The sequence below is a fragment of the Bufo gargarizans genome, chromosome 8 (assembly GCF_014858855.1).
Source record: "Bufo gargarizans isolate SCDJY-AF-19 chromosome 8, ASM1485885v1, whole genome shotgun sequence".
Lineage (NCBI taxonomy): Eukaryota > Metazoa > Chordata > Amphibia > Anura > Bufonidae > Bufo > Bufo gargarizans.
Genome location: NC_058087.1, coordinates 46,624,703 through 46,650,472, shown reverse-complemented (window position 1 = coordinate 46,650,472; position 25,770 = coordinate 46,624,703). Strand labels below are relative to the sequence as shown.

At 43.2% G+C, this 25,770-nt stretch overlaps 1 protein-coding gene across 1 annotated transcript in view; it reads right to left on the bottom strand.

The window, feature by feature from the left end:
* ZNF804A (zinc finger protein 804A) overlaps positions 1 to 25,770 on the bottom strand; it is a 175,061-nt gene that overhangs the window by 29,044 nt on the left and 120,247 nt on the right. Inside the window, exon 2 of the mRNA XM_044304445.1 lies at positions 9,398 to 9,541. Coding sequence (XP_044160380.1) covers positions 9,398 to 9,541 — 144 coding nt within the window. The remainder of the gene's footprint in view (positions 1 to 9,397; positions 9,542 to 25,770) is intronic.

Here is a 25,770-nt window from a genome sequence, read left to right as displayed (position 1 = left end):
ATTCTGTTGCACCTCACCCAGGGCCGTCTTTAATATTGATTGGACCCTGGGCAAGAATTTACTTGGGCCCCCTGGATCCCACCTTCCCACACCTTAGCAGGCAATCACGCCCTCCACCACAACACACACACACAAAAAATCCACACACCTGGTAGAGCACAGTGAATTACTGTAAATACTTCCAGTTCTGAAGACTCCAGCGGCTCAGGATCAGTGCTCTGGGCAGCTGGGCTCATGGCTGGAAGTGGGGACCTCACTGCAGTCCAGGAAGGAGACCGGGGCTCAGCTCACCCTAGCATTGCAGTGCACCCCAGCACCCCACAGTATGCAGTATAGCACCCTATTGTATACAGCACCCCACAGTATGCAGTATAGCACCCTATAGTATACAGCACCCCACAGTATGCAGTATAGCACCCTATAGTATGCAGCACCCCACAGTATGCAGTATAGCACCCTATAGTATACAGCACCCCACAGTATGCAGTATAGCACCCTATAGTATACAGCACCCCACAGTATGCAATATATAGTATAGCACCCCACAGTATACAATGCCCCACAGTATATAATACCCCACATTATGCAATACATGGTTTAACACCCCACAGTATGCAGTATAGCATCCCATAGCATACAGTATAGCACCTCACAGTAGAGCAGTATAGCACTCCACAACATACGGCAGAGCAGTATAGCACCCAGTATACAGCACTCCACAATATACAGCACCCCACAGTATACAGTAGAGCAGTATAGCACCCCACAGTATACAGTAGAGCAGTATGGCACTCCACAATATACAGCACCCCACAGTATATAGTAGAGCAGTATAGCACCCAACAGTATACAGCACCTCACAGTATACAGCACCCAACAATATACAGTAGAGCAGTATGGCACCCCACACTATACAGTACCCCACACTATACAGTAGCTTAGGGTACTTTCACACTTGCGTTGTTGGATTCCAGCTGGCAGTTCTGTTGCCGGAGCTGCCTGCCGGATCCGGCAATCTGCATGCAAACAGATACCATTTGTAGATGTATCCGGATTCGTCTCGCAAACGCATTGCAATACCGGATCCGTCTCTCCAGTTGTCATGCGGAAAAACTGATCCGGTATTTATCTTTTTGCGCACTTGGGGCCGGATCCAGTATTGATGCATTTCAATGTAAAATAATGCCGGATCCAACAAATGTTCTGGAATTTTGGATGGAAAAAATACCGCAGCATGCTGCGGTATTTTCTCCGTCCAAAAACCGTACTGTGACTGAAGACATCCTGATGCATACTGAACAGATTGCTCTCCGTTCAGAATGCATTAGGATAAAACTGATAAGTTTTTTTCCGGTAATGAGCCCCTAGGACGGAACTCAATACCGGAAAAGTTTAACGCAAGTGTGAAAGTACCCTTACAGTATATTAGTACAACCCCTGTCATCTTTTCCTGATGTAATCTTCACAAAAAAAGCTCCACAATTATGGCAAACTTCTCCTACAGCAACACTCCTGGTAGAGAGAAAGGACCTTTGATTACCTCATAGCCATGTGACCAGTAATATCGCTATGTTACTGGTCACATGGTGATGATGTCATCTAAGGTCCTTTCTCCTAAGAGAATCACACAACTCTCACTCTCTCACAGTTTGCTGCCTGCAGTGCCCGCATACAGGCAGGCATGGCAGCACCCCCCTGTGTAGCTGACAGCCTGACACCCGGGGCGAACCCCCCCAGGCACGCCACTCAATGTCATTGAATTTGTGGGCAGTGACCAGCGAGGATCAAGTGGCAGCTGCCTTGGGCCTCCCAGGAACAACTGGGCCCGGGGCAGCTGCCCCTTTTGCCCCGCATTAAAGACGGCCCTGACCTTACCTGCAGTATGCAATGCTCTCCTGAGATATCTATTCAAAAACAGAGGCTTGCAATGCGGTTGTTCTCTTGTTTCCTTCCACGTCTCTCTGTATAACTTGGGAAGATGCCCTAAGCACTTGACTTCAATACTTTGACTGTTTGAGAGTGCATAAATAAGGATTAAGTATCCATCTATATACATTAGCCTCTTATGCACCATTATGTCAATTATGCGTTCTAGACACTTGAAAAGAGGAATTGGACTCTTTATTCTCCACTTCAAAATAAAAATGAGCTGCACTCCTGAGGGCAATATTATTTAAATTAGTAATTAGAGTTGAGCGGACACCTGGATGTTCGGGTTCGACGGGTCCGAACTTGACCCAAACTTGACCCCGAACCCGAACCCCATTGAAGTCAATTGGGACCCGAACTTTTGAGCACTAAAATGGCTGTAAAAATGTCATGGAAGGGGCTAGAGGGCTGCAACTGGCATCAAAATGTGGTTAAGAGCATGGCAAATGCTCTGCAAACAAATGTGGATAGGGAAATGACTTTAAATAACATAAAATACGTAAAAATTAAAAATAATAATCTTGATCTAGGAGGACGAGGTCCATATGGAGTAGGAGGTTGTGGAGGTGGTGGATGTGGCGGTGTAGGTGGAAGCGGCGGTGGAGGAGGAGGAGGTAGCCTACACTGCTTTTTGGTTTTAAATTTATTTTTATTTTTTTAAATTAGGGCATACTCCAAACGAGTGTGAAATATCCAAAATACAAGAATGAGCAATTGCGCTGTAGTATAACAATGGCTGGCTTAGGCTGATATACATGTCTATTCTGCACAAGGTATGTGGGATCCATGCCTGGTTCATTTTAATGAACATGAGCTTGTCCACATTGGCTGTGGACAGACGGCTGCGCTTGTCTGTGATACCGCCCCCTGCCATGCTAAACACACGTTCAGATAATACACTGGCTGCAGGGCAGGCCAGTATCTCCAAGGCGTAAAGGGCAAGCTCAGGCCATGTGCCCAATTTGGAGACCCAGAAGTTGAAGGGGGCAGACCCGTCATTCAGTACGTGTAGGTGTGTGCACACATACTGCTCCACCATGTTGCTGAAATGCTGCCTCCTGCTAAGACGTTCCTGTATCAGCTGGTGGTGCTGGTTGTTGTGGCGTGCTGACAAAGCTTTTCCACATTTCGACCATGCTAACCCTGCCTTCTGAGGTGCTGGTGGTGCCCCAGCTGCGCTGGCGACCTCTTCCTCCTCCTCTGCCTTCGCCTTGTGCTTCCACTGTGCCCCCGCTGTCAGGTGGGAATGCCACCAGCAGTGCGTCTACCAGCGTGTGCTTGTACTCGCGCATCTTATGATAACGCTCCAGTGAGGGAATTAAGGATGGTACGTTGTCCTTGTAACAGGGATCCAGCAGCATGGCCACCCAGTAATCAGCAAAGTTAGAATGTGGGCAACTCGGCGATCATTGCGGAGACACTGCAGCATGTAATCACTCATGTGTGCGAGGCTGCGAAAAGCTGTCCTCTGTGGGAGATGTATCATCTGTGTCCTCTGTATCCCTCCAGCCACACACCAGTGATGGCCATGAGCTGGTCTGGATGCCACCCTGCTGTGAACATGGTTCCTCCTCCTCCATCTCCTCCTCCTCATCCTCCACCTTGTCATTCTTCAGAACTGTTCCCTGGCTGGAAAATTGTGTACCTGGCGTTTGTGGGTGCAGGAACCCACCCTCGGAGCCACTTGTGAATGACTGGCCAGAAACCCTATGAAATGATCCCTCTTCCTCCTCCTGTGCCACATCCGCTTTCATCATCGCCAGCAGCGATTTTTCAAGGAGGCATAGAAGTGGGATAGTAACGCTGAGAACGGCGTTATTGGCACTGGCCATGTTGGTGGAGTACTCGAAACAGCGCAACAAGGAACACAAGTCTTGCATGGAGGCCCAGTCATTGGTGGTGAAGTAGTGCTGTTCCGCCGAGCGACTCACCCATGCATGCTGCACCTGAAACTCCACTATGGCCTGCTGCTGCTCGCACAGTCTGGCCAGCATGTGCAAGGTGGAGTTCCACCTTGTGGGCACGTTGGATATGAGGCGGTGAGCGGGAAGGCCGAAGTTACGCTGCAGCGCTGACAGGCAAGCAGCAGCAGGGTGAGAACGCCAAAAGCGCGCGGCCTGCACTTTATGCAGCAGCTCTGACATATCGGGTAATTTTTAAGGAATCTCTGCACCACCAAATTCAGCACATGCGCCAGGCAAGGGATGTGCGTCAAACCGGCTAGTGCCAGAGCTGTTATGATATTTTGCCTAATATCGCACACACCACCAGGCCGGGCTTGAGGCTCACTGGCACCAACCACTCATCAGTCTGTTGTTCAAGGCCCATCCACAGCTCCTGCGCGGTGTGGGGTTTGTCCCCCAAACAGATACGTTTTAAAACTGCTGTCGCTTACCCCTAGCTGTGCTGAAGTTGGTGGTGAAGGTGTTACGCTGATGAGGAGGCGGTAGAGAATGAGGAAGCAGAGTAGGATGAGTAGGAGGTCTCAAATTTAAGATCTTGCCCTAAATGGGTGTTTTTTTAATAGCAGAATAGAACGACAGTATCTAAAGGGTGTATCTCACAATGACATATGCAGCAAAGGCCGCAAATTAAGATTTTTTCCCAAAATGGGTGTTTTTCTAATAGCAGCATAGAACAGTATCTAAATGGTGTATCTCACACATACAGATGCAGACTAGGCCGCAATTTAAGATTTATCCCTAAAATGGATGTTTTTCTAATAACAGACTAGAAAAACTGTATCTAAAGGGTGTATCTCACAATGACATATGCAGCAAAGGCTGCAAAATTAAGATTTTTGCCCTAAATGTTGTTTTTCTAATAGCAGAATAGAATGACAGTATCTAAAGGTTGTATCTCACAATGATATATGCAGCAAAGTCTGCAAAATTAAGATTTTTGCCCAAAATGGGTGTTTTTCTAATAGCAGAATAGAACAACAGTGTCTAAAGGGTCTATCTCACAATGACATATGCAGCAAAGGCTGCAATTTAATATTTTTGCCCAAAAAGTTTTTTTTTTATAGCAGAATAGAACGACAGTATCTAAAGGGTGTAGATCACAATGACATATGCAGCAAAGGCTGCAATTTAAGATTTTTCCCCAAAATGGGTGTTTTTTTAATAGCAGAATAGAACAACAGTATGTAAATGGTGTATCACACAATGACAGATGCAGCAAAGGCTGCAAAGTTAAGTATTTAGCCCAAAAAGGGTGTTTTTTTACAAACCGGATTCCAAAAATGTTGGGACACTACACAAATTGTGAATAAAAACTGAATGCAATGATGTGGAGATGGCAAATGTCAATATTTTATTTGTAATAGAACGTAGATGACAGATCAAACGTTTAATCCGAGTAAATTTATCATTTAAAAGGAAAAATACGTTGATTCAAATTTTCACGGTGTCAACAAATCCCCAAAAAGTTGGGACAAGTAGCAATAAGAGGCTGGAAAAAGTAAATTTGAGCATAACGAAGAGCTGGAAGACCAATTAACACTAATTAGGTCAATTGGCAACATGATTGGGTATAAAAAGAGCTTCTCAGAGCGGCAGTGTCTCTCAGAAGCCAAGATGGGTAGAGGATCACCAATTCCCACAATGTTGCGCAGAAAGATAGTGGAGCAATATCAGAAAGGTGTTACCCAGCGAAAAATTGCAAAGACTTTGCATCTATCATCATCAACTGTGCATAACATCATCTGAAGATTCAGAGAATCTGGAACAATGTCTGTGCGTAAGGGTCAAAGCCGTAAAACCATACTGGATGCCAGTGATCTCCGGGCCCTTAAACGACACTGCACCACAAACAGGAATGCTACTGTAAAAGAAATCACAGAATGGGCTCAGGAATACTTCCAGAAACCATTGTCAGTGAACACAATCCACCGTGCCATCCGCCGTTGCCAGCTGAAACTCTACAGTGCAAAGAAGAAGCTATTTCTAAGCAAGATCCACAAGCTCAGGCGTTTTCACTGGGCCAGGGATCATTTAAAATGGAGTGTGGCAAAATGGAAGACTGTTCTGTGGTCAGACGAGTCACGATTCAAAGTTATTTTTGGAAATCTGGGACGCCATGTCATCCAGACCAAAGAGGACAAGGACAACCCAAGTTGTTATCAACGCTCAGTTCAGAAGCCTGCATCTCTGATGGTATGGGGTTGCATGAGTGCATGTGGCATGGGCAGCTTGCATGTCTGGAAAGGCACCATCAATGCAGAAAAATATATTCAGGTTCTAGAACAACATATGCTCCCATCCAGACGTCATCTCTTTCAGGAAAGATAATGCCAGACCACATTCTGCATCAATCACAACATCATGGCTGCGTAGGAGAAGGATCCGGGTACTGAAATGGCCAGTCTGCAGTCCAGATCTTTCACCTATAGAGAACATTTGGCGCATTATAAAGAGGAAGGTGCAACAAAGAAGGCCCAAGACGATTGAACAGTTAGAGGCCTGTATTAGACAAGAATGGGAGAGCATTCCTATTTCTAAACTTGAGAAATTGGTCTCCTCGGTCCCCAGACGTTTGTTGAGTGTTGTAAGAAGGGGAGATGCCACACAGTGGTGAAAATGGCCTTGTCCCAACTTTTTGGAGATTTGTTGACACCATGAAATTCTGATTCAACATATTTTTCCCTTAAAATGGTACATTTTCTCAGTTTAAACTTTTGTTCCGTGATTTATGTTCTATTCTGAATAAAATATTAGAAGTTGGCACCTCTACATCATTGCATTCAGTTTTTATTCACGATTTGTATAGTGTCCCAACTTTTTGGGAATCCGGTTTGTACTAACAGAATATGACAGCAGTGTATAACGCTTGAATTTCACACGTGCAAATGCAGCAAGGGCTGTAAAATTATGCATTTTGCCCAGAAAGGGTGTTTTTTAAAACCCAGAAAATGATAGCTGTATTTCTAGCTTAAATTGCACACTGACTAATGCTGCAAAGGCACCAGATGTAGGATATTGCCAAAAAGGGTGTTTTTTTAAAACCAGATTATTATTGCAGTATTTCAAGCTTGGATTTTAATGTCACAAAAGCACATATGCAGTGCTAGTGCACTGAGCTTGTATAAAATGGCCGCCGCCACCCACCGAACTAACAGATGGATAAAAGTTATTTTTCTTTGTCACTGGGCTCAGGGCAGGGTAAAAAGATTGTGCACTGCATCCACAAAACTAAATCTATGTACAATTGGAGTTCTGATTAAAAATTCAGTCCTATTCTCTCCCTAACAGCAGCAGCATCCTCTCCCTACACTAAGCACAGCAGAGTGACGTGCAGCGCTACGTGACTCCAGCTTATATAGAGGCTGGGTCACATGCTCCACTGGCCAATCACAGCCATGCCATGGCTGTGATGGCTTCTAAGGGCACACAGTTAAACGCTTGTTAATTGGCTGCTCTGCAGCCTTTCCGAAAGCGCCAAGAAATCACCGAACACCAAACTTTTACAGAAATGTTCGGGTCCGGGGTCCAAAAATCCTAAAGTTCGGTACAAACCCGAACTTTACAGTTCAGGTTCGCTCAACCCTATTAGTAATGATTATTTATGAAGTGCTGTGCACAGGGTGTATTTACTCAGATCAGTCAATGTCCCAAGTGGGGCTCGCCCTCTTATATTCCTCAGGCACATATAGAATGGGGCCAGTGTAATAGAAAACATTTAATGTGTGTTTTTTGGATTGTAATTGAGAAAAACTAAGAATCTTGGAAAGCAATACATTCCATGATAAATGCTGTCCTGATTCAGTGCAGATATCATAGGGCCCCATAACAAAATTTTGTATTTTCCCTCCCTCAAGTAAGATTTTGACCGATTTCACTCAGACTGTAGAGACAATTCCACATTGTTCTCCAATGTTTGCAATTAAACTTTACACACTTAATTTTATCACATCCAAGCTTAAATAGGTTATCCAGCCCCTATAATGCTCGGACCCCTCACACAGCTTGTACTTACCTTGCTCCCCGCAACCCGCATTGCTCCTGATGCCCGCACGGCTGCCGCTGCTTCTACCCGACGCGCAGATCAAAACATCTGGCGAGGGGACAGCCAATAGCAGGCCACGATGGGAACAAGCCTCCCTAGTTTCATCTGCGATGCTAGGGAGGCTGGTTCCTGTCGTGGCCTGCCATTGGCTTCCCCAACCAGTCCCCCACCCTTGTCACCAGGTGTTTCTATTCGTGCAACGGGGAGATGCAGCGGTGGCTATGTAGGCATCAGAAGCGACACTGGTGCCAGGGAGCAAGGTAAGTACAATCTATATGAAGGGCTAGGACATTAGAGGGGGCATTATATGGGGTTGGATAACCCCTTTAAGTCATACAGGCAACACAAGAAGGGCCTTCTCAGGAGTATATCTACAATTTAGACAACCTGTATCACATTGTCAGGTAGGTGAACCTGATCTTATATTGTACACAAACTATAGTAATAATCTCAGTGAAGAGATAAAATATACTCTGCAAACAGTGGAGAATCACATATGGTGACTCCAGAAGCATCCCACAGGGGTGTGCAGTACAACTTATTTCATACATGATTTCAGCCAGATTGGTGAATAATTGAATTAGTATGAGGGCCCGACTCTCCTTCAGTTGGAATGACACTGGATCTCAACATGCTAATGCTTCAGTCCTACAAGCTTATTCCACTGCTAGAGGGGTCTGACAGCAGATTGTACCTTTCTTCCCATTGAAATAAGTCAAAGGAAACAGCTCTTTGGCAAATGAGCATATGACCAGTAGTTATTTAAAAGGGGTTGTCTCATCTTAGACATTGGTGGCATATTGCTAGGAAATGTCACCAATGTCCCGTCTCTGGGACCCTCATTTATCACCATGAAAGGACCCCCAAAGTGAGTAGAGAGCAGCATTCATTTCTATGGGACTGCCTAAAATAGTTGAGCACTGGCTCGGTCGCCTCCGCCAATCCCATAGAATTGAATAGAGCGGTGGCATTGCTTATGCAGTGTGCTATTCATTCATTTCTATGGGACTTCAAAAATTACCCAGCAAGATTGCTTGGCTATTTTTGGAACTCCCATAGAAATTAATTTAGAGCATGCTAAGCATGCGTGGCACACTCTCCTTCAGGGGCCTGTTCTGGTAGGTGCGAGTCTCAGACGTGGGACCCTCGCCTACCAGACTTTGATAGCATATCCTAGTCTATCAAAGTCTGAGATGACACAACCCCATTTATGTATGGTAGCCTCTAGAGTCCAGGTAAAGACAATGCTTTTAGGATACAATAGCTGTGTAATACGACATACAATGGATGGACCATGCCACCATTTTTTGTCAAAAATTCCCTATGAAGTGACAAAAAACCTATGCTCCTAGAGGTATAGTATAGTCCCATGGCAGTCTAGACATCGTATTACAAATATGTACTGCATAAGTCTCATTTGGAAAATGTGGTAAAAAATATGAACCACATAAGGAAGTCTCACCTGTTTGTGTGCGTGATCATAGGAATTTATATGGTTATCAAATTCCTGATGTTTGTGATATTGCTTGTTACACAGCTCGCAGTAAAAATTTGCTTTCAGGGATTCCAAAGCATTTCCTCTTGAATTTTCCTTTTCAGACAAGTCCTGTAAGAAAAGAGGTGAGAAAATGATTGATTTGCTTCAGTGATGAACATGGCAACTTGCTAAGTAACAGTAATTAAGCCGATGCTATCAACGTTGGGTTGTTTTTAGCAGTTCTTTTTCACCTGTATTGTGCCTTTTAGTAGGATCAATGCACGATAGCACAGCTATGTAGTAGGGCAAAGTATGCCAACACAAGTACATGGCCAAAAAGTGCACTGATACTAGCTCACTTTAAAGGAGTTGATTACAAAGACTGACTCCTTCAACCCAAACCAAACAAGAAAGCAAAAAGATATATATAGACAGTGCAGAGCAAGAACTAATTAAAGATTAACAGTGGGGTCTTAGCAAGTCCCATGTCTTTCTATAATCTAGATGAAACAACTATCTCTGCTCCTCTCTCAGCAGGAACACCCAGCATAATATCAAGCACCAGTCAACAGCTGAAGGGCATTTAGAGATTCCACTACAGTGTCCAAGCCTTGTCTTCATTTGAAACTTTTTCAATAACAAAATTCAGCCGCCAAACACTTCGGCCATGAAGGAGGGTCACATTTTTTTTATTAATAGGAAGTAAGGGCTCTAGAAAGAAAGGTATTTAAAGTGCCCAAAAGGTCATTTTTGGTAAAAAGATGGCTAGTACGGCTAATGTCAGAACCTTTCAAGATTATGCAGATGTCCAGGTCCATTGCGTTTCTCTGTTCACTCTGCATAACAGAAACTATACAGGAAAGTAGGAGATCCTACGCACAACAGTGCTGTGTTCTTGTCAGTCCGATGTGGTGTCTACTACACAGGAGTTGGGAATGGAGCCTTCCCAATATACTTATAGAGGATAGCTCTGTATATTTAACTTTTATTAGACAATTCCTTTCACCAGGCTTATCTTGGGTCTCAACCCAGTACTTGCTGCATGGGAGGAAGAAACACTAACAGTGAGCAACAGCTCCACTGATGTCTATAAGTGGATTTTCTCAACTAACACCCAGTGTTATTATTCTTCTTCACAGTCACTAGACACAGTCATTAGCAGATGTGTCTACCTAAATGCTAATACATTTTAGGTAGAAAAAAATATATAAAAGTTAAATTTTATTTCTGTATAGCTAAATAATTAATATAATGTAAAAATAATTGCAACCATCACATATGTTTAATACACTTAAATAATTGTCACAAAACAGTAAATAACAGGTAGATACATTTGATATCCCCATAACCGCAGCAACCAGTACAGTATAATAAACACATCATTTATGGTGATTAGAGATAAGCAAAGTTTTGGAAAATTTGATTCCGCTGATTCACTGAATTTCACAAAAAAAACTGCTTTGTGATGAGTAGCGAGTGCAACGACAGGGGGCTGCGATAGCACCGTTTCCCATCATTGTACTCCTCAGATGCCACATTCATAAATGATTACTGCATTTTAGAGTAATAGTACTGTGTAAAATTAACATTAAAAAATCATACTTACCATCTCCATTTGCTCGTGACAGGCCGGCTGACGCCATCTTATTTGAAGATCTTGCACAAAATCTCGCGTGGCACGAGATGATGTCATCACGTTGGATGGCGTGTTGACGTCATACGCCAGCACGCACGGGATTTCGGTCGAGATCTTCAATCAATCAATATCTCAGGTTAAATCAATTTGCTACCACGAAGCACAAGGAAATTCAGCTTAGTGGTGAATCGAATTCATCCTGAAATTCGGATCTAATTCCACTTTGTTGGATTCGATTCACTCGTCTCTAATGGTGATCAGTAAATGTCATAAATCAAAAACGCACAACCGTTGTTTTTTACATTTTACGTGCAATAAATAAATTAGTGCAAAATATGAGTTATGTCTATGGAAGGAAGACGCCTTGAAAAAGTGAAATTTAAAGAGGACCTTTCACTAGAATAAAACTTCTAATCTAACTATACAGGCATGTAGAGCGGCGCCCAGGGATCTCCCTGCACTTACTGTTATACCTGGGCGCCGCTCTGTTCTCCCGGTATAGCCTCCGGTATCTTCATAGTTAGGCTCCACCCAGGGGAACCTGCCGGCGTCTCATTCTCCCATGCTGTAGCACTGGCCAATCGCAGCGCTCAGCTCATGGCCTGAGAGGCTTTTTTTTCTTGATCATCTTTTGCGGTGCAGAGGCACGGATTGGAAGCCCACAGAAGCACTCAGAAGCCCTTTTGTAGGCTTTCAAGTCTGCGCCTCTGCACTGCAAAAGATAGCACATGTCCTTTTGTCATATCTTGCAGATCGCGGACCTATTAAAGTTAATGGGTCTACACCACAATTGGCATGTTTGTCAGGGGATATCTGCAAATTATATATTCCTATTGTTATTTAATGTTATGTATGCCCATCATGACATGGTATGGTTGGCAGGGACAGGGTTAACCACCCTGTTCCTCCCCTCATGGCAGGAGTGAGCTGGTCTGATTTCCTGTCTAGAGGAGGAGGTCTAGTCTAGAGAGTGAGGAGGAAGTAAGCACGTACATGTGCTCCTACTCTGTGAGGATTACTTCTTCTGCTACAGAAAGAGCAAGAGAGAGAAAGAAACACAATAACTTGAAATCTGAATGGCTAAAGTGTAGGAGTCAGCAAAGTAACCTGCATTTTCAGCTTTTACAGACTTTGCTGCTTGTGAGGGACTAAAATTAAGCCACCCATCACACTTAAAGGGGTATTCCCATCTCAGACAATGGGGGCATATTGCCAGGCTATTCCCCCATTGACTGATAGGTGCAGGTCCCACCACTGGGACCCGCACCAAAAGCAAGAGCAAAGCGGGGAGAGCTGTGGCTGGAGGACTCCGGATTTCCTGGGGTCCATCCACCACCAGGCGCTGCTCCCATAGCGGTCACTGTTCCCATTCATTTCTATGGGGCAGGCGCAAATAGCTAAGCTCAGTGCGCCCTCCGCTCATTTCCCCGCACCATTCTCATTGTAGGTATGGATCCCAGCGGTGGGACCCGCATCTATCCGACAATGGGGGAATATCCTAGCGATATGCCCATTGTCTGAGATGGGACAACCCCTCTAACCACGTCCTGGCCAGATGTGCTTCTAAAAACCTATATCCCACAGTAAACACTTCAGCCACAATAGCCAGATTACAGTTGCTAGCCAGAGATTCTAGACAGACAGAGACTTTAGCAAGATAGCATACCAAGAGTGCTATTATTTGCCAGACTCTATACCTTGTCATCTGGGATTAGGATTTGCACGATGTACAGATTATTGTTGGATGTACTACAACATTGCACTCAAGTAAAAATAGATGTTTATTCTTCTACCTCTGGACTAGTTTCCTGACTCCTACCACTCTATAAGCTGGCCATTGCACTACTAGACCTTCTGCCAGACATCCATAACAACCACCATCACCCCAAACCATAAGGCAGGACCCCTAGCTACAGGGAGTGCTGGGAGGGAAGAAAAGGTGCACCCTCCTCTCACCCTAGGAAGCAACGCCTGAGGGAAACTACTGTGACGCATCCTATGGTCAGAGCCACTATTACTCCTATCCTCTGCTCCTGCTCCTCAAGGGCTCACTGCACATAGTTTACTGAGAAGATGAATGAAATTATGGCATAAGAGTGCATTTACATGCTGTAGATTCAGGGTGCACAGTCCCCCTAAATGTGCATCAAATTACAGCACAATACACATGGAAACAAGGTTTCTGCAGATGTTAAAATCCATAGCATGCTCATTATGCTGCAGAAATCTATGGTGAGTGTGCAACAAAACAGCTTTTGAGTGATCGTAAGAAAAAAATGCAGGCACTCTTTGCTGTGTCACTGTATAGTGTCCAGGGCCGGTGCTACCATAAGGCAGACCAAGTGGCTGCCTTAGGGCGCACCCTGGGGGAGGGCGGAAAAATGTGACATGGAGAGCGAGAAATGTGACATGGGGGGCTGATGGCTGACATGGGGGTATGATGGCCTACGTGGGGGCATGATGGATGGGGGCTGATGGCTGACATGGGGGTCTCATCTGAGGTCTGATTAACATTGGGGGTCTGATTGCTGGTCTGACCTGAGGTGTAATGGAAAATATTTTTTTCTTGTTATCCTCCTCTAAAACCTAGGTGTGTCTTAGAGGGTGAAAAATACGGTCCTCAAACCAGCGATTGTCTGAAGCAGAGAGAAGATACCACGACCACACAGAGGAGAAGCCAGCTGCTGCAGACGGGACCAGGGCCAGGTGAGCTGCGAGGGGGGGGGGGGGCACCAAAATGTAGCTTTGCTTGTGTTGGCAAAAATCCTTGCACCGGCCCTGATAGTGTCCCTGCATTCTCACCTCACTGTTTCTAGTAGAAAATACCTGTGTAATACACACATCTTATATTGAGCTGATATAATATATGTTTGTATCTGAAAGAAAACTGCAGGTACACATAAGTACATTATGGTCACTTATAATTTTGTGGCCCTTTTACAGCTTTAAAAGTAACTTTGTAACTTACATTCCAGTTTAGTTAGGGTTTTCAACAGTGACACAAGATCTAATATTGTACATCAGCTGGCTTTATGCCCAAAATACACTCTGTACTACAATTACATTATTCTTTGCCAGCTTTGCAATTTTGATTACAGAATAGATAACTGGCACTTTGCCTTCATACCAAAGGGTGTTTTTTGAGCCAAAGTCCAAAATCTCTATTAAATATTGGCAAATTTTCTCAATAAGGTGATTAAATCTATTATTCAGTGTGGATTAGTTATGCTTTGCAAAGCCAAAGCTATCAATCTATGCATAATAATCTAATTACGAGAATGGAAAGCATAGCGTTGGTAGAATAGTTTATGATTTGACTCCATCACGCTGTGATGGGTGCAACATTTATCATGAAAAGTGGTTTAAAAGAGACTTAGAGAAATTAGAGAAGAAAAATGATAAAACACAGAAAATAGCACGGAAAATAGGGTTGTTCCCGAAACTTACCGTATTAATTCATTCTGGGACTCTATGGAAAACTAGGAATTGGTCACAAGGTGCCCAAAATATCACCCAGAATAAGAAAAAAAAGTAGGATTAAAGAAAACTTCTTCAGTGATCTGTACCATACACAGTATAGTAATAATAAAAGATGCCCTTGACTGATATCCAAAGAAGCAGTAAAGAACAATTTTCCCACTGAAATGCGTGATTGGCTGGATCTTTCAGCCCATCATGTCTGAAGTAGTAAAAATGATAAATGTTAAAAAGCAGGGCACTGCTAATAGGAAACGGCAAAACATGAATTAAATGAATGGTGGACTACCTACTTCCTCAATTGGTAGATCTGGACTGACTGTATGTTGACTATAGTTAAAGACTATTATGTATTGAAAATATTCAAAGCAGAGGCCATTGTAACTTCAGGGGCAACAATATTATTTTAATTAATTTTTAGTTATTTTTCAATCTGTGGCTTTTTTTGTGGCATACTATACAAAGCGTTGGTGTGGCCTCAATTGGAATACGCAGTTTAGTTCTGGGCACCAGTCCATAAAAAGGATGCCCTGGAGTGAGAAAAAGTACAGAGGAGAGTAACTAAACTCATAAAGGGTCTGGAAGATCTTAGTTATGAGCAAAGATTAAATGAACTCAATTTGTTTAGCCTTAAAAAAAATGTCTAAGGGGGGGAAATGATTAGCCTGTACAAATATATAAACGGACCATACAAAAAATATCAAGGGTAGCTATTCTGTGTTAACCCCCCTAAAAAAACAAGGGGCCACTCCCTACGATTGGAGAAAACAAGATTCAGTCATAGGAGGAGACAAGCATTCTGTACAGTAAGATCTGTGAATCTCTGGAATAGCCTGCCGCAGGAGGTGATCACAGCAAACACAGTAGATGGCTTCATAAAAGGTTTAGATTACTTTTTATTTTAAAATAACATTGAGGCTTATGACAATGTATAAAAATCTTGTTCTACACACCCTTTCCCTTTGGCCCAACCCTTTTTTTTAAAGAAATATGGACATTGATTACAGGATTACAGGTTGGACTTGATGGACTTTTGTCTTTTTCCAACCTTAACAACTATAAATAAATAAAAAAACTCTAATTTCCCACAGGCTGCTGTTCCCTGAATTTTGAAACTCAGTCTTTGCTGTGTAGACTAGGACAGGGTCAGCAAAGTCATCTTATTATAATTAGAGAGCAGTGTGTTACATGACACATAATAGCTTTACTGTAGTTCTGGAGGCTTTGATAAGAAATTATAGCAACACATCTAAGGCACTTTTTGTAGTTTCCCTGCCTTCACTGGTCTCTAGAGGAGAAGCTGTGATCCATCTCTTCCTGGAAACTCTATTAGTCATTGACTCCCTTTAATTGCAGCTGCCATAAAGCACACACATCCTGCTGCATGGTCTATCTAGACAATGCAGGACAGAAGTGTGTACCTCCATTGTGGAAGTCCGTAGAAATTTTGTTTTCAAAATGAAAATCGCTACAACATTATACAGAAATACAAAAATTTAAAAAATAGGCGAGGGACATCTTTGCAGAGATTTTTTTTTTTTTTACTTCCTAATAGATAGATAGATAGTAGAACTGAGCGAATCGAATCCAACAAAGTGGAATTCGATCCAAATTTCAGGATACATTTTATTTGTCTTCAGAGCTCTGCTTTTCTAAAAGAAAGTTCCAAATTCCCTGCAGCCACCACTAGAGGGAGCTGACTGCATGCAGTCTAATTGTTGATTTCAACATCTCAGAAAAAGGAGTGCTGAATGGTATAAATATATATTAAGAGAATATATATATATATATATATATATATATATATATGAATATATATATATATTTGTACAGAAGATAACCATGAGTTACATGACATATAAGCTTATAAATTAAAAAGAGCATTTGAATTTAGAGAATCTTAATTGAATAATTTCTGTGATGAAAATCAATATACAATTTAAGCTGACATGATTACTCAGCATATTAAAACACAGAAGAGTCTGATATAGTGTGGTGTGACATAAACCTAATAGACCTACTGACTTTTCGTAATTATTCATAAATCTAAATATCTATCGGTTATGGATTGTGTCCAGGCACTTACTGCAACACTGCAGAATGGAAATTACATTTGGAGAGAACAGCTTCTGACTGCTCATTCATTACATCTATAGAGGGTTTTGCTTTTCCTCAACAGGCATTTTCAATGATGCTGCATAATACTGAACATGAGGGCAATTTTAGCAGTAATTACTAATTTATTAAAGAGGACCTTTCACCGATTATGACATTGTGAACTAAGTATACAGACATGGAGAGCGGCACCCCGGGATCTCACTGCACTTACTATTATCCCTGGGCGCCGCTCCGTTCTCCTGCTATTCCCTCCGGTATCTTCGGTCACAAAGTTATGGTAGGCGGAGTCTGCCCTTGTTCTGCTGTAGCGCTGGCCAATCGCATTGCAGAGCTCACAGCCTGGGAGAAAATAACCTCCCAGGCTGTGAGCTCTGCGATGCGATTGGCCAGCGTTACAGCAGAACAAGGGTAGACTCCGCCTACCTTAACTTAGTGACTGAAATCTCCGCCTACTATAACTTAGTGACCGGAGATACCGGAGGGCATAGCAGGAGAACGGAGCGGCGCCCAGGGATAATAGTAAGTGCAGTGAGATCCCCGGGCGCCGCTCTCCATGTCTGTATACGTAGTTCACATTGTCATAATCGGTGAAAGGTCCTCTTTAAACCCATGTTTCTTTTCCAGACAGCTTCCCGCATGTAATCTTAGAAAGGGATCCAGCAGGTCCGATATACTGTATATTGCAAGAGCTTGTAAGGGCTACACCAAATTGAAGAAGGCGCTGCTTATACTTTATTACAGACTATGTTGGGTAGGACCTAGTGATATACTACATCTCCTAACCAATAGTGTTTGGGTGGGGCCTGTAAATAATTCATCTTGAATGGTAAAATTGGTGTCTTAGGGTGGAATGTATCACGACCGTAGTTTCTAATCCCAGTTGTGTTTACGAGAGGTAATTATACTGGTGCATCTCTGGGAGTTCCACCCGCCAAAACAAGAAAGCTACACCAGCAAGAGACCCGGCATAGATATGTAGTCTACAATTAACCAGGCACACATCTTGAATGAGTCCATCAGCGGGGATCACATCTATGGCCCACCTCCTCTTTCCCACTCCCTACCCACTATTTGTAAAAGTGGTGAGGGGTGGTGTAAAAGGTAAATGAATTTGGTTGTGGGGATTACATGTGTGGTTCCCTTTCCCTTGTCAATGCCTAACCCACTTTTTGTAAAAGTAATGAGGGTAGTGTAAAAGTGCAAAAAGTTTCACTTTGTGGAGCAAAATGTTACATTCCCTCCTTGGTTTTTTGCCTGTTAGCAAGTTCAGGGAGATACTTTTTCTAGGGCTCCAGTGCAATTCGTAACTCAGCCTTCCACTTACCATGTGCCATTTATAACAGAGGGATCTTTCATGCAACTTTAGGCACTAATATGACTCCTACCTTATTGTCCTCTAGTTGTCACAGGGAAAACCATTCTTCCTTTATGGGACAGGACCCAAGGTAATATTTTGTAACTATTTAGTATTTTGCTTTGTATATTTTGCAGATGACAGAATAGCGAGGTATTGTTATTGTCTAAAGGCCATTTTGCATGGGCTGGGGATCTAGGCAATTATTCGCAACAAGCATTCATGTGAATGCTCATTCCTGATAATTGCCCCATGTAAAGATGCTTACGATTACCCAATGACTGAGCAAAGTCTTGTTCGTCAGGTAATCGCATCTTGAATGTGAGCCCTAAAATTGTTTGCCTGCAGCACATCACCCTGTGTAAACTGTAGTGATAGTTCATCCCCCTACAGAGGGGATGATTGCTGCATGTGAATGCAACTCTCCTCTCTGCAAAATGATCAGGCAATTATCGGGTCCATTAAAAATTATTGCCGGTGCATCGACCTTTGTAAAAGAACCCTGGGTTGTTCTGATGTTTCTAGTATCCACTGTAAAAAATAAGAGCCAGAGCTAAATGAACAGTCATATAATATATCAGAGCTTAAAGGGGGTCCTTCTTTTTTAATCTTTTTTATGTTATTGCAGTTCTCCCAAAAGTTCTCCCAAAACTTTTCCCGAAACATGGCTTGCTAAAGGTTCCGTGAGGGGACTGAAACGTTGCTGTGACATGAGTGTAAAAGTAGACTTGTTTTTTCACCGTCCACAGAGGAGTGCCATGGATTTCTTATATATTTATGGACCCAGGATCAAGGGTTGAACACTGGCACCCAGATTGGTACATATAAGGAGCGCTGCCCTATATATATTTTTTTTATATATTCACGTTTTCATGTATTAGTAGGCTAAATGTAAAGGGCTTCTCCGGTTTAGAAAACACATTGTCATAGCAGGGAATTCTGACTGAATAGTGCAGGGTAGAGAGCAGTTACCTGGAGCACCTCTCTCTCTGGAATGAATTAATTGAATGGACACTGTGTAATGCCTAATTTTCACAGCAGTACCAGTGCAGATAAATTAAACACTTAGGCCTGGTTCACATGTCTGTTAGGAGATCCAGCAGGCTGGTCCGACACAGAGCACCCTGCTGGATTTCGCAGGCTCTGGGGTTGCCAGATTCTCCACTTCACCACCAGATTCCCATTGACTGTAATGAGCGGTGATCCGGCTGCTTTCCGCCATAAATGATGGGTTTTGGCCGGACAAAAACCTTTGCACGCAATGTTTTTTTGTCTGGCTGGGATTGTTTGCTGGATTCTCCTTAACGGAGATGTGAATGAAGCCTTAGAGATGTGTTCCTCCAAAGCTTACAACTCATTGCTGAGGGTCCCAGTAGGACACCTTCCAATAATGTCATTGTCAAGGGACTAATCTAACAAGTAGGAATTGTCCAAGATTTAAAGAAGTTGTCAAGGATTAGAAAAAAGTGACTTTTTTCCAGAAATGTCTCCAGACTGTGATTGGCACTGCAGCTAAGCCCTATTCAAGCGCATTGCTTCAAGCTATGCCTCTAGACGTGTACAGACGTAGAGTAGCGCTAGTGTGCATGGGGCCTAAGAAAGTCAACTGGGTATGTGTTGTCTTCCTCTTTTTATGATTTATTGCATGCATAAAATAAATCATAAGCCTTTCTCATGAATTGGATGCGTTTTTTCTTTAAAACAGCGGTCATGAGAATAAAATCTTACATACTGTGAGACTATCTGCTGAACCGCTTAAGGCACAGCACACGAGACTCGATATTATATATGTGCTACCTGAGATAACGCCAGGACAAGATAAATAAGTTAAACTGCCTTCTCCTTGGAATGACAATAGATATTAAATTGTTTCCTAGCTCTTGTCATTTATCACTTCTAAAGTGATTGTAACTGCCTGTTGTTTCCAAGCAGGAAGTCAGAAAAAGATGATACAGACAACAAGCTCAGCGGGGATTTTATATTTCATTTTTCCTATGAATATCTTCTGTGCCTGTATGATTGGAGTACAACGAAATGATCAAAGGGAGCCTGTAGCCTCATGTTGTCAGAGTTGAAAATACACACAATTTTAGAAATCAATAGGGTGACATCTCTGTATTTTTTATAAAAATAAAAAAAAAGTACAAATATTTAAAGCCGCTTTTGATATCCTGTCACTTGCAGCTTAGGACCCATATGAAGAATGGAATCAATATAATACACAGAGCTATAAACACTACCCCTTTGTATATCGTTCTTATTATTGTATATTTGTCACAATGAATGACTTCTGATCTTTTCGTAAATTATTTTATTTTTGTTATTTTAAAGGGGTTGTCCGGGCTTGGAGACATTGCTCTAATAGTACTAGACTGCCTTACACATTACAAACATGCATGTACTACCTTTTGCACATAATTCTCAAGCCCCGTTTTCATCCAGTAAATTCTTGGCCGGAAGTGACTGTTTTCTTGCTCTCAGTGACGTACCGGGTCCCTTGCAGGCGAGCAAAGCCTCCTCTTCCGCTGCGCAGGGAGCCCGGTGATGTCACTGGCATCCTAAGTAATTATGCAGTGTGGATCGAGGGGCGGTAACTAGGCCGGCCGACAACACGCTAAGCCCCGACCCTCCGGTCCACTGATGTCACTGGCATCCTAAGTAATTATGCAGTGTGGATGGAGGGGCGGTAACTAGGCCGGCCGACAACACGCTAAGCCCCGACTCTCCGGTCCAGTGATGTCACCGGGCATGGAGCTTTATAATGAATGGAGGCAGATCACTATGCTGGTTAGCATAGAAACCTCCTCCCATGTAATGTGCATGAGGCATGAATATGTATGGGGGGGGGGGTGCAGGGACGCAATGTTAGAATGTAGAAACCGGGAGATGCCGCGCTGCGCTGGGACCCACAGTGCAGTGCGGCAGGAAGTGATCACACAGATAAACAGATATGTAAACAATCTGTTGGGGACTGTAGGAGCCATGCTGCAGTATAAAAGCTATCTAAAAACATATGAGGGCTTGTTTTTTGTGGGACAAGTTGTACTTTATAATGACACCATCTAATATTGCATATGATGTAGCAGGGAGCAGGATTTTTGGTGGAATTGGATTAAATACAATTCTGCCAGTGCTGTATGGGTTTTGTTTTTGCCAAGATCTCTATGTGGTAAAAATGACCATTACTTTCATTCTTTTATTTTTTTTTTCTTCGCCATATTCTGACCCTTATAACTTTTTGTAAATATGTGTACGGAGCTGTGTAAGGGCTCATTTTTGGAGGGAGGCCTGTACTTTTTAGTGATATTTTGAAGTGTGTGTGACTTTTCAAACAGTTTTTACTCAATTTCTTTGGGGGAGTAAAGTGACAAAATATGGTGAATTGGCCATCCAGAATTTTTCTTCCATTACGTCATTCACCGTATGCTATAGACATTATATTATATATATTATATTTTAATAGTAGGGGCATTTTTTTATGTGGCGATGCCTATGATGTTTTTTTTTATAGTTTTTTTATTTATTTTAGGAAATGGAGTTATTTGAGCTTTCATATTTTTTTACATTTTTAACAGCTTTTTTACCTTTTTTTTGTCACCTTAGGTGACTATAAACAGCAATCATTAGATTGCCAATTGTATTCTATAATGGGTATATATCCATCACAGAACACATCATTCACTGTATTCCAATACAGTGCTGCCACCTGCTGGTCTGTATTGAAATATACCAGTGATAGCTATCGGAACCTGCTTGAGGCTCTGGGCTAACACTATAACATAACCCATGTCTTCACTGCTCAGATGAGGGGTTAAATGTCTGTTATCGGCCTTGTTTGAAACGTCAGAAACCAGGTGGCTATGGCGCCCGCTGCACTCGCAAACAGGCGCCATCTTTAAAGTGCCGTCTTCAGACGTACATTTACAGCAAAGATCGCAAAGTAGTTAAAGGCTATGTGCACATTTATTTATGATTGCATTTTACACAATATTCTCATATATATTATTAGTATGTAATTTTAAAAAATCACTAAATTACATGGAAGTGTCCTTTAAAGGCTATGGACATCTTAGTTTTTTTATTTTTTTATGATTGCACATTACTCATTTTGAGCTAAAAATTATTTTTTTAATAAGTCTTTATTTAAAATGTTCAGCCGTTTCTGAGATAAAGAGTTTAAATTTAATTAGCAGGCTGTCATTTTCTGTTTTCTTTCAATCCTGTCTTCTGACGGCTCATGTGTAGCTCTTATCGCTGATCTCCTTGCTTCAAAAAAAAGTATATAAGGCTAGTTTCACACTAGCAGCAGCCTGCTTGGGCATGCTGTTCCTGCGGGGGATCAGCCTGCCAGATTTATGCTACCGCTAGTGCACATTTTTATAAGAATTGAGCTACACTCACCTAAAGAATTATTAGGAACACCATACTAATACGGTGTTAGACCCCCTTTTGCCTTCAAAACTGCCTTAATTTTACGTGGCATTGATTCAACAAGGTGCTGATAGCATTCTTTAGAAATGTTTGCCCATATTGATAGGATAGCATCTTGCAGTTGATGGAGATTTGAGGGATGCACATCCAGGGCACGAAGCTCCCGTTCCACCACATCCCAAAGATGCTCTATTGGGTTGAGATCTGGTGACTGTGGGGGCCATTTTAGTACAGTGAACTCATTGTCATGTTCAAGAAACCAATTTGAAATTATTCGAGCTTTGTGACATGGTGCATTATCCTGCTGGAAGTAGCCATCAGAGGATGGGTACATGGTGGTCATAAAGGGATGGACATGGTCAGAAACAATGCTCAGGTAGCCGTTGGCATTTAAACGATGGCCAATTGGCACTAAGGGGCCTAAAGTGTGCCCAGAAAACATCCCCACACCATTACACCACCAGCCTGCACAGTGGTAACAAGGCATGATGGATACATGTTCTCATTCTGTTTATGCCAAATTCGGACTCTACCATTTGAATGTCTCAAGAGAAATCGAGACTTATCAGACCAGGCAACATTTTTCAAGTCTTCAACAGTCCAATTTTGGTAAGCTCGTGCAAATTGTAGCCTCTTTTTCCTATTTGTAGTGGAGATGAGTGGTACCCGGTGGGGTCTTCTGCTGTTGTAGCCCACCTTTCTTTCCCATTCTGACATTCAGTTTGGAGTTCAGGAGATTGTCTTGACCAGGACCACAACCCTACATGCATTGAAGCAACTGCCATGTGATTGGTTGACTAGATAATCGCATTAATGAGAAATAGAACAGATGTTCCTAATAATTCTTTAGGTGAGTGTATATTGAGTGTTTATGAGATCAGGAGATCAGAGATGAGCACTACACATAAACTGTCAGGTGACTGTATTCAACGTAAAACATAAAGACAGCCTGCAAATCGAATTTAAACCCTATAGCTCAGAAGACTTGAAAAAATGATTTTCAGCTCAAAATGAGTAAAGTGCAATCATAAAAATATAATTTTCCCAAAGGTGTCCATAGCCTTTAAAGAATACTATGTACCTAGTGTCTCAGGCCCAGATCCAGACAGTTATAGTTGACCCGGCAGGTCAGTACAGCTGCAAACTTAAAGATGGTTCTGCTCGCTCCGCGCCATCCCTGGATGTATTAGAGAAGGGACTAGTCGTCTTCACAGAGCCACTGAAGAAGGCTATAGAAGGGTCAAAGGAGGAGACCCAGAAAGAGACGAGTGAACTGAAGAATCTACTGCCTAATGTCCAGGAGAAGAGTAAAGACTCCAGAAAGACACCAAAAACTACAGTAGACACAGACAAAGTGCTTAAAGAGACCCTGGGTGGTACCCCCACAGGGTGTCCTAAAGAGAATGGGGGTACTCCTACGTCTGCTGCAACAGAGCATAGCAAGGAGCAGCTGGAACAGGAGGCCAAAGAGCGTGGTGCTTCTGACAAGCTGGTGCAAAAATCTGAGAAGAAACTGAAGTTTGACCGGCTCCTGGCTGAAGAGAAATACATCTCGGGCCGATATGCCGAAGAATGTGACCGAGCGGAGGCTGAAGCTCGGGAAAAGGAGACCAAGTCCTCTCTCTGGCTAGGGCCCTTGAAGAAGCACGTGAGGCTCGAGATGAATTGGCGAGGCTGAACAAGCAACTTAGAGCAGAGATGGAGGATCTCGTGAGCTCAAAGGACGACGGCGGGAAAAACGTCTGTGAGTTGGAGACGTCTAAGCGTGCTCTCGAGCAGCAGGTCGAAGAAATGAGGACTAAGCTTGAAGAGTTAGAGGCAAGAGCTTCTCGAGATGACAGGTTGGCTCAATCAAATGAAAATGTGAAACCTGAAGAGAAGAGTCCTCTGAAAGATGCCAAGAAGTCTAAGCCAGAGCTTGTTAAGAAGGGGGCTGGAGATGGTGACGCTGCGGTGCCGACCGAGGCAGAGAAGATGGAATATGTTTCTGCTGAACCTGTTGATGGGGCTGATGTGGATGCAGACACCAAGATACTCATGGCAGTGGGTAGCCAGGACCTGGTCCTGAAAGACGCTCCCTCCGCCTACAAGGCCTTCCAAATAGCCAGAAGCCCTTCTGTGGAAGAAGTACGAGGAGATGGATGACCAGTATGTAGATCCTGTATCCTACTGTGGGATGGCTCTCATGAATCCTGCACAAAGGGAGAGCAATGTCCCAGCTGAACCTCTGGAGGGAATGCCAGAAGACAAGGAGTCTGTTAAAGACCCTGGTGTTCCCCGTACCGCCAACCTTGATAAGAAGGAAAAGGAGGAGTTAAGAGGGCCGGTATATAATACCCTGTCGGAGAAGTATGAAAAGGCTCACAAAGTGAGTGGAGACAACAAAGAGACAACAGCTGAAAGAGCTAAGGCCGATGACTTGGAGTGGGACAGATCCTCAGATGTTGCAGAGATCAAAGAAATGGCTGAAGGAGAATCTGCCGAAGTGGAAAAAGTCACTGAGGAAGCAGAAGACTCTGAAACTGCCGCCAAAGCTGAGGAAACCACTGCTGAAGTAAAGGATGAACTTGAAAGTGGAACTTATGGTCGTTTCAGAGCTAGCAAGTCTAGAAGCAGAAATGCAAAAAAAAACTAGAAAAAAAGGAATGGTGAAAAAGTGGAGGTTCCTGGAAGGGCATGGGCGAGAGCCAAAGAAACAAAGAGAGCGAGACCAGAGAGTAAAACAAAAGTATCGGGCCATTAGATGGGCACTCAAGTCCCTTAGATATTTTCTACTAGGTAGAAAGCCAGTATTAGTGACAAACCAAACTCGGCTGGCCTGGGCAGGGCAGAATAAGGGTAAAAAGGTGACACTGACCACATATTCCAGGGGGAGCATTGAGCCAGAAGGTTGTAGGATAAGGCGGATGCCATGTCGCGAGCATCCGGTGGGTGCAAGTGTTTACCTCCACAGGTTTGAACAAAGGGGGGGGGGAGTGGTTATGTGAACGCTAAAGTGAATAAGGATCCTGGAAGATGGGTATATCTCATGCAGGTTCCTCAACTGGGTGAGATAAGTAAAGTTCCAGAGTGGTGCTGGCTTCAGCAAGGCGCTATTTTGTTTAGTATTTAAGGGCTGGATTTTACTTGGATTAGGAGCTAGGTTGGTAGAGGTAGCTGCCAATCCACCCCTCCCATTCCAGGGCAGGTTTTCCCTAGCATGAGGGATCCCCAGGTGTAATCACCTGGGATCATTACTGGGGGATAAAAGCACATCCCAGACTGTCAGTTCGGAGGGTGGTTTCAAACAGAGGCCAAGGGAGGCTATGGGCTTGTGGTTCCAGCCGGGCTAGGCTAAGAAAC